Source organism: Montipora foliosa, chromosome 3 (genome assembly GCF_036669935.1).
Source record: "Montipora foliosa isolate CH-2021 chromosome 3, ASM3666993v2, whole genome shotgun sequence".
Taxonomy (NCBI): domain Eukaryota; kingdom Metazoa; phylum Cnidaria; class Anthozoa; order Scleractinia; family Acroporidae; genus Montipora; species Montipora foliosa.
This window is the reverse complement of record NC_090871.1, coordinates 17,534,687-17,544,686: the sequence shown is the minus strand read 5'-3', so window position 1 is coordinate 17,544,686 and position 10,000 is coordinate 17,534,687. Positions and strand designations below refer to the sequence as shown.

Here is a 10,000-nt window from a genome sequence, read left to right as displayed (position 1 = left end):
ACGAGCAAGAGTTTTGACTGGCAGTTTTTAGCGAAAATACTTAGAAAATTTATAACCCGTTCGATTATTAATCTTAAATAAATAAATATTGCTAGAGCTAATCTTACTTGCAGTCGAAGACTGAATTGCGAAGGGCGCGGCTCACGACATCGGGCTGAAAGCATACAAAGGCGCCGCTATACAGTTCATGTTTGATGTCGGAGCACAGCACCACAGCTAGATGTTAACTAGCGGTGAGTCGATTTTGATGAGGGAGGAAAACCGGAGTACCCGGAGAAAAAACCTCGAGTCAGGTTGAGATCGACTGAAACTCAGCCCACATGCTGGCCGAGGCCAGAATTGAACCCCGGCTCGCAGTGGTGGGAGGCCCGATAGATAACCACTAAGCCACCCTGACTCCCAAAATCTATTCACAAATTCACGTCACCCTATTTCTACCAATAGCAAAGCTCCTCCGCACACATATAAACCTACAACAACCACAATTCCACTATTCGCTACTACGAAAGGCTAACGCTCGAAACGTCAGCTTTCCAAATCTTTCACGGTGGTTATTCGACCTTTATCAACTCGTTTGATAAAATCAATTTTTATTGTTTCAATCTCCCACGGACGTAGTACCACAGTTTCTTTAGAAACTAAAATTTTGGAAATTCACTTTAGTTTGATCCATGACCTAGCAATCAAGGGGATTGGGTTCGACACAAATTACTTTGCGTCGCTGGCACAATGCAAAGCAATCTATGACGTCAACCCGGTATAATTAAACCCATTCCTCTTCCTTGCGGGTTCGTAGATCAAGTTACGACCGGTTTTCGACTTTTTAGGAGTTTCTAAAACAGTGGCATTGAAGAAGAGAGTTTAGCGAACCAGGGAATTAGTGTTAGACAAGTGCAGTGTTTTTGACGATAGACGCTATAAGGCAGAAGTGGGCTCATAACCGTGTTGACGAATCGTCTCGACTCGTCTTGGAAAAGTCGGTCCGACTTTGCCTCTACATTCCTCGTTCTCCTTGAAGGGATCTTCCCTCCTGTGGCCAAATTGGCACACTTGACTTCCGACGGAAAAACGTTCCTTCTCGGACACCATTGTTTCGTCAGATTAAATGCAAGATTGGGAACTATACAGTTAATGTTCCAGGCATTCCACACCATTCGCACGAACGATCGAGCACGAGCAGTTTTGTTGTGATTTCTCTTGTTTAATCTCCATAAAAAATAATGAGACGAAAGTGGCCGGCTGCAGATGGCTTACTAGCCGGAAGTTTTGGGCGACTACCGACCCTTATTGACAGCCCTGCCCCTGCCTGAGGGGGGCAGGGGGAAGATGTGCAAGACACGAAAGCTACGCGATGACATTATATCTTCGTGCACATTATTTGTACAAATCATGTACATATTGTTCTTCTACCTAGACTGTTTTCTTTTTTTTTTTCTTCTAAACCCTTCTACCTTCTAAATACTTGAAAGCACAAAGAGTATTGTTGACTTGTAATGTTGTAGTCGCTATTTGCAAGCCTGCCCAGTAATAACCTAAAGTGTTTGCTGTGAACAAACATAACGTGAATCTTGTGCAATATTTAACGCTTTTTCGTGCTTGGCTGTGGGTTTCGAATCGAGTAGCTTTTTCTCCGACCTTGAAAAAATTATTCCTTTAGCACTCGTGGTACTTCGGAAACAAGTCCATCAAGTTAATGGTAATAGTGCCTGATTTAACGTTTCCAGTGAGCCTAGATATTATTTTCGTGTGAGCTGTAAGGAAAATATATTAAACCTCGAAATTTGCCGCAAGCACTTTGAATTTGAATGCTTTTATCGACGTGAAACGTAAACAAAGTCCCCTTCATCACCAAGAACAAAATTTATGCATCCTGTTCATTTCGTCTCAGTCAAAACTTCGCATTATTTTTACCTATATCTTTCATGTTAAACCCAAAATGAACGTTACAAGCTCCAGTTTATTTCTGCTATTCGATCGAATCGTCTTGAATTCTGCCGCATTTTCCACTCTCCTGCAATGCCTCCCAATTTGCTGTGTTTTTTTAAGTGGCTTGCAAATCAACTTCCCGCAAGACGGCTCGACTAGCGTTCTGACGACTTGACTCGAATTAATTTCCAACCCACCTTCATGCCCCCCAACTTGCCGTATTTGTTTGCAAATTAGGGAGTTAAAGAAACGACAACGGCTACGGCACCGACAACGCCAAAAAGCAGTAATATTATTGGTTGGAAAAACTAAAATGATCTTGCTGCACGTGCGGCACGCATTTTTGAACATTTCTCTCCCGTACTCGTCAAAACTACTACGTGAAATTACCAAATTTGAGGTTTTGACGACAACGTGGACAAACTACAGTGAATCTTTCAGTCTCGCTCTTTACTTCAAATCCGTCCGTACCAATCCAGTTATAGGACACTTCGCACATATTGTATAATATAAACAAGATTGAATAATCCCGAAATACTTAGAATAGCTCAAACGTATATTTTGAAGTGACGTCTTTGTCCCCGTAGCCGTCGTGGTTTCTTAAACTCCCTAATGACTCGACTCAGTTCGGGTATATTGAACAACCGTCATCAATAATTAATTGTGGTTGAGAAGGGAAACGCGGTTTGGGAAATGAATCCAGTGTTAACGTACCTTTCTCTTTCTTACTGTACTAAACTTGTAAAAGTTGCCCGGCATTTTGAATGCTCTGTTTTTAGTTGAGATTTCTGTTTTCGGATACAACATTTGGAGAACTTGTTGCCCAAACATTACCTACCGCATCTTATAGAAAAAAAACTATGGCGATATTGTTCAGTTAAAACAATGGTTTCTTTCGTTCGGTGGTTGGTAAATTTTAATGTCAAAGGAATTTGACGTAAATGTTTGTAAACAATGATCACTGCAATGACGTCTTTTGAGGATTACCAATATTGGTAATATCAAGTTTCCTTTAAAGCCGATTTGCTTAATAACTCAGCATTAATTTTCGCATTGGATTGGGCTGAGTTTGAAGGCGACTTGGCCAAGCACTTCTGTCCCAAAGTTCTTTTGTTGTAATATGTAATCGTGCAGGCATTGTCTTGTTCTCTCCGTTTAATTTTTGAGAAAATGTTCATTTGTTGGAAACTTTTGCGGCTTTGTTGCGGTATTAGTTTGGCAAGGACTCGATTTATAAACCATTTAAACGGTCCATTTTGAAGTTCAAGTTAGCCACTTTTACTAAAAAGCGAGGCGAATTGTTAATTTTTTTTTTTTGCACGAAAACTCGCTAATTTAGCTAATTTTTCCTTTGATTAAATGAAGGGGTAGTTTCTAAAGAAACTGTGGTGCTGCGTCGGTGGGGAAGTAGTATACAAAAATTTGGTTTTATCAACAGAGTTGATAATGTAAATTGGCCACCGTACAGAGATTCAAAAAGGTGACGTTTCGAGCGTTAGCCCTTCGTCAGAGCGAAAAAAGAAGGGCTAACGCTCGAAACGTCAGCTTTTTGAATCTCTGTACGGTGGCCAATTTACATTATCAACTCCGTTGATAAAACCATACTTTGATTAAGACATGCGCGCATTCTCCGAACTGGCTCACTTTCGTCACTTTTCATTCATATGGAAAGTCAACTAGTTGCCATCACGAAAATTTTGCTCTCTATTCGTTTGAAATTATAATTCGATTATGGTCTTTCAAGTCTATTCACCCGTCTGATCGGCGACCATAACTTTTTGGAATACAAGCAACAGAAAAATATTTGCAGGAGTTTGGCTCATCACCATGGCGGCTGTGAGGTCATTCACCGGTTCTTTTTTCCCATTCTTTTAGTTCCACTCTTTGCGGTAAAGATATTCGGTACTAGGGACGCATTCGCTAAGGCAGTCTTGTAAGGTTTTCACGATAGATTCCATCGAATTGTCTGGTTGTGTTTTTTCAATTATTTCGGGTGTGTCGTCTCCCCAGTTTTGAAGACGGGCTCCCCAGTAGTGATTCATACGCAAAAGATCGACTGGAAAATTGATAGTGTGTCCCTTTGCGAGAGAGTTGTGATGAACGCTGGCACTGCCTACGTGAAGAGGTTTGTATATGGGCTTAACAAGAGCGTTGGCCGGACCGTGTGTACGCCGCCATATTCTGTCCATGAGCATCGGCCGTTTGCTATCGTCGATAGGTTTTCCGAGGAACAGAAAATTTTGCATAGTTAGTTCTGAAGCAGTCGGGTTGTTTTCACTAAACTGAGCCACGGCTCTTTGAACAAAAAATGGCTGCTTGTCTTTTGGACTGAACGGATATTCATCCATGTCGATGGCTGCTTGCCAAACACTGTCGTGGCCGAATCTGTCGATACAATCCTGATAGGCAGAGAGTTGCGTGCCTGAAATAGAATAAGGGTAAGCTCTGTGACTCCAGTCTGTGTAAGTAACAAATCCTTCGTCGATTAGAGATTTCAGAGCTTTGGCTTGGGATTCGTTCTTCATAACATACGCATCGTAAACATACACGTGTTGAAAGCCAGCGTACCGCAGGTAATAAAACCACTGTCTTAACTCCCTGGTCGAGAGCTGCGGTAAATCCTTGACATAAATTCGCACGAGGAGCACGGCTGTTAAAAAGAAAGGTTTCGATGCATTTGCCGCACTCCTACACCAAGAATGACAACTACGCCGTGAAGAATTTTCCGTTTTGTTAATTTTCTCCTCGTTCGACTTCGTTGATTTGGAGTCCACAGGTTCTTGCCTCGCAGACGATTCGTTTACGCTGTCCATGAGTCTTGCTATCGTCGTCGTTGATAAGGCAAATTCTGAATTATTTGAGAGGTGACTGTGTTGGTGAACGACGTTATTGCCTATAGTCTCCATTATGTGGAAGCTAAACGCATGCAAAGCCACTGTCACAAATGTAATACATAGCAAGACGAACAACCAGAGCAACTTTCTCGACGAAACAAGCCTTCGTCTTCCGCATGGCCTTATAAGCTGGTTGAAACATTGCAATATCCGTGTCATATTTTATCTGTGAACAAAATAAGCTCAGGCAATGGCTTCATGGAAGTTTGTTGAAACGGAGAAAGCATGATATTTGCATAAAAGGAACCGTCTTCGTATCACTTTCGTCGTCATCTGACTGTGACAAAAGGTGTGCTAATTATGCGTCGAAGCAAGTCGGTTCACAGGTCATTGTTTTTTTGAAAATTAATAATTGAGCTAATCGTTGAGACTCGCTCCTCATTCCTGGGAAAATAACAAGAGACGTCGCAGAGATGTTGATTGTTAACAAAACTCGGTTGCTATGTTTCTCTTGGTGTTGCTTTGTGATACTGGGAAATTTATTATCGCGTCTCACGCCTACCGTTTTAGCGTCGGTGGCTAAAATTAATGTGCAGCTGACAGAGATAATTTTTCCGGGAAAAGACGAGTTTATTTTAGAAGCATAAATTTACGAGAGGAAATTTAGAAAATCTTTCCACAATCACTTTTCTCGGTTTCGATAACAAACACAAGCCACGCATTTTTTTCAACGTATCAGTTTCCTTTGCTTGTTCCTGTCCTTTAATAATAATAGTCCATGTTTATTGAAACAACAGGAGATGATTTTCAAGACTGAAAAAGAGCTCCGTGCTCCGTTGGGGCTAAACTTCAGAATACCCGGCCACGATTACGTGACATTAAATGCCTGCTCCCGTAGTCCCGCAGTCAATAAATATTTGCATATGGAAACATAAGACTAAACATTCATAATAGCTAATCTGAGGCCTAAAAACTTTTCTTTAGACCTAATTAGGCCTAAGGTTAGCTGTTACGAATGTTTAGGATACTTTTCTTCTAAGCTAATTAGGCCTAATTTTTTTCCACTGCGGGAGCACTTGTTGTAGATCGAATTGAAAAAGGAAACCAAACTTTACACTAATCCTGGATTAAGTTAATCGGCTTTCGAACAACCGGGCCCAGGACTGGTTAAGCCTGAAGAATATTTACATTGATTTTTTTTTCGTGACAATTTAAGTGTAGAATAAATCCTTTTTAAAAACTGACCAATTAAATTGTCACCGGTAACAGATTTATTCATTTGTGACCTTAAAGTGAACACGAAGAGATCAACGGGATTAAGATCCGCAATTCCAACAAACGGTTGCTTGTCATAAACTATGAATATTTTCCCGTTCTTTTTTCTATCTGTCTGTCTATCTTCCTTGGGTTTGCGGTAATTCAAGGTTACTATCACCAAAGACTTTTTCACACGCCTGAAAGCCAAATTATCGGTACTTATTTTTCCAATGCAACCGGCTACCTGCACCACATTAAAACGCTTTTTTGTAAAACGTTATCAAACACGAATTTATTGAACGGCTCCAAAAACACTCTACAAAAAGCGTGACCCTCTTGAGTCCGAAGAAAGGTGCAAATTGCGTGAGGAGAACATTAGTATACAAACAAAAAAAAATGCTATGCCTTATAAGTTATGCCTGAATAAATAATTCTAATGAAGAGTGTTTTTTCGTGCGCATGACGTTTTATCGGTGACCTGATTGTCTGTGTCGCTTTTATCCTCCGAGGGACTGGGGTTGGGGGTAGAATGAATCTTTCTCTCCCACCGCAGAGAGAGAGCCTGCTCGGCTAGTTTCGCTTTTGGATTATTGATGATTGCAGGCATACTCTGGGAGTTTTTTTTTTTTGTAGGAACGTCAGATTTGGCAGTGAGGCTGATTGAGCTTGAAAACGTTCTGTTCTTAAAGTGTGGTATACTAAGTTCGACTACAAACTGAATTGAAGGAGTAGTTTCTAAAGAAACTGTGGTGCTGCGTCGGTGGGGAAGTAGTATACAAAAATTTGGTTTTATCAACGGAGTTGATAATGTAAATTGGCCACCGTACAGAGATTCTAAAAGCTGACGTTTCGAGCGTTAGCCCTTCGTCAGAGCGAATCGATCTCAGATTCGCTCTGACGAAGGGCTAACGCTCGAAACGTCAGCTTTTAGAATCTCTGTACGGTGGCCAATTTACATTATCAACTCCGTTGATAAAACCAAATTTTTGTATACAAACTGAATTGTTCGTCAGTGTATCATGCCCTTAAAGTATTTTAGTTAATTGTCCTGTCAGAAAAAAACAATGAGCAATATAAAGACGTTCTTAGCGCCTGGACAAACGGGAAATGTTTGGCGTTTAAAACAACATAAAATATTGTTTGGTGTGTTTGATAAAATTTAAAGGCCATCAAAAATTCGAGCAAACAACTTAAAACATTTCTTTTGTTCTCGTGTTTGATGGGCGAAGTGTTGTTCGTTTGGCCAGCCGTATCATTAGCCCTCATTCTTGTCACCTGAGCCTCGGATCGACCCAAGGCTCTGGGAAACTCTATGAAGGAGAACATGCGCCGTAGGGTTCTTATAGCCAAAAATTGGCTATTTGAACCTTACGGCGCCTGCTCACTCCTCGTGCTAACATGAATGCACCAATTAATGACGCTTTTGATTGTTCTTCACGAAAACCAATGAGAAGACACTTTGCTTTAGGATTCCCCAGAGATCTTCTCTTCCTCAGTCAAGAGAAGAGCTCTGGGGTCGAGATTGCATTAGCCCTTTCAAACATGTTTGGCGAGCGCATGCGTACCACGCTTGCTCAGCCCCTTGTATCCACGTTTTTTTCCGTACTTGTGACCCATAGTTCTTTGCTTGTGGCGTTTGATCTCAGTTCGATCAAACATGTTTTAATAACCGTTTGGCCACTCACTTTATCATCAGCATGTTTGGTCACCAAAAAATGTTTTATGCTGTTTAAAACATTTCCCGTTTGTCCAGGACATTAACTGACTCGCAGCCCAGGCATGCATGTTCTTAGTATGTTCTTAAAATTCCAGTTTATCTCAGCCAGAACGTTTTTATAAAAAAGAAGAGTGTATTTTCATTGAATTCAAACTCTTCTCTCCACCATTTCTTTTTAGCAGTCAGAAAGTGTGGACGAAGACGACACAGAAACCTTGGAGAAAAAACTTCGAGAAAAAGCATTGCAGTCCATGCAAAGACACAACAAATCGCCAGATGCTCATCCTCAACCAGATGACGATTGATTGACTATGTTGACCACCGCAAAGCAAACTCTTCCTATCATCATTTGCGTTTATGTCATCAACTGAATAGAGTGTTCATTTTGAGATAGTTCTTTCACTTAGATTTTCACTTAAGACACTTCCGCCGCTCGCTTGAAAAGAGATCAGTACAGGTTCCTGTGATACGCAAGTAACGCAAGTACTTGCGTTACTTCCGTGACTCAATAGTCTGCTCTCCAAAACGCAAAAAGAGAACGTAAGCGACTTGGTACATAAGTAGTCACAAGTAAACTCATTTTTGACCCCTTTCCGCAGGAACATGTCGCAATGCCACATCCCATGTGTTAGTAGAGAAGCAAATGATATAGCACTACCCTTGGTTTCAAAAATATAGGCTGCTTTCAAGATAAATTTTTATTGTAACTCTTAGATGCAGCACCCGTGTGCGGATACCTCTCCGTTTGCCAACATAGCAAGCGGCGAAGTTACTAAGCAGTGCGGAGGCGTGGATGCCGCCTGCGTCTCCTCCATCACATGCGTGTCGTTCACCTACTTCCGCTTTATCTGTCTTTGGGAATATTGTTTTGGCTAGGTTTTTTGTTAAATTCGTTTTACGTCAGCCTTGATTTATTACCCTGGAGATCAGCCCAACTTCCCGGCTTTCTACCTAGGCTGGTTCTCCGTTGTGAACAGCGATGATTGCGAGGGCTTTTTCCCTTGCGCGCGACAGCTTTTCACCACCAGTGATTGTGCTGTGTTTGCTGACTCTTTCGTATGGCGTGGTAGCTCTAATTCTTCCCTGACAATTCGTCCTAGAAAAACAAGTTAGTGCAGTATCGAAAGAGCTTTTTTTTCTTAACCGCTGGTTGCTAAAGTGCAGCGCCTTGTGCGAAATACACTTGTTATACTCCGCTGCTTATTTGGCCAGGAAAAGCGTAGATGTCATATTTTTCAGTAGGAATTCATGAATTTTATCATTCTGATGATGCACCTTCCGATTTTATCATTTAAGAACGTGTAATAAAGTTGTCCAAATTAGTTATTTTTCGATGTCCTTTCAGGATGGTTCTTCCACAGTGCCTGTGAGAAACCTGATACGCCGGTTGCTAGGTAACGGGAGCACTACACGATTTATCATACACCTTATGCCAAAATGGCCGCCATTTTAGTATTCTTTTGTTTACATGCAAATTGGCCTTTATGGTCTCGTTCAAGGTTAAATATTCTATTCAATTTTACGTTTGAAAGCGAGGCCATAAGGGCCAATTTGCATGAAAATAAAAGAATGCAAAAATGGCGGCCATTTTGGAAAAGAATGTATGGCATTGTCGAACCCCCAAACCTGCCAAATGACTTGCTAAGTGACCTGGCTTCTTAAGAGTTGGATGTAGGCTTTTATAAGATTGTGCTAGCTTTATTTTTGGCATAATTTGAGGAAACTAGCATAATTTTCGGTGCTTTTAAAAAAGTAGCGCTGCTAGCATAATCGGTACATATTGATAAGCCTGGGGCCATTTTTGTTCGATGTTTTAGCCGCATTCGCGGTTTGGTAATAGAGAGAGAGCGGCCCAAGAAGGCTGGCAGTCTGGCACGAGATGACGGGACCGGAAGTTGCCAGATGGCGTTGGCCACAGTACCTCTCATTTGTATTTCGCAGCTAGAGACGATACCAGAACCAGCAAACATAGCCAGACACCGTTGCCTTAAGGCAGAGAAAGCAAAATACAATAGAATAGGAGCTTGTGATACCAAAAAAGTATTGCTACACGATCGTGATACGTTTTTCGGTCTTGCAAAAGGAATAACTTAATTTGGAAAAACGAGGAAAATAAAGGAACTTTAATTTAAGTGTCTAGTCGTTCTAGCGCTGGAGCACTAATAGACCAATGTCGATATATTAAAATTCAGTCCTAAACTAAAGGCATCATCTCGAGGCTCTGGGGTGTAAGTATAAGGATTTGTATGAGTTTATTCCCCAGAGG

General features: G+C 41.2%; 2 protein-coding genes across 4 annotated transcripts in view; one reads left to right on the top strand and one right to left on the bottom strand.

Moving 5' to 3' along the window:
• LOC137996947 (serine/arginine repetitive matrix protein 1-like) overlaps nucleotides 1–9,056 on the top strand; it is a 31,639-nt gene extending 22,583 nt beyond the window's left edge. For 2 of the 3 annotated variants that reach the window (XM_068842598.1, XM_068842596.1), the window contains one exon: nucleotides 7,914–9,056. In XM_068842598.1, the coding sequence (XP_068698699.1) occupies nucleotides 7,914–8,039 (126 nt within the window). In that variant the 3' untranslated portion in view covers nucleotides 8,040–9,056. The remainder of the gene's footprint in view (nucleotides 1–7,913) is intronic. The other variant, XM_068842597.1, reaches the window with a different exon arrangement.
• Nucleotides 3,656–5,997, bottom strand: LOC137996948 (uncharacterized). Its single transcript, XM_068842599.1, has one exon. It carries the CDS (start codon nucleotides 4,977–4,979, stop codon nucleotides 3,798–3,800), a length of 1,182 nt encoding a protein of 393 aa, XP_068698700.1. The 5' UTR covers nucleotides 4,980–5,997; the 3' UTR covers nucleotides 3,656–3,797.
• Nucleotides 9,057–10,000: the final 944 nt, after the last annotated feature.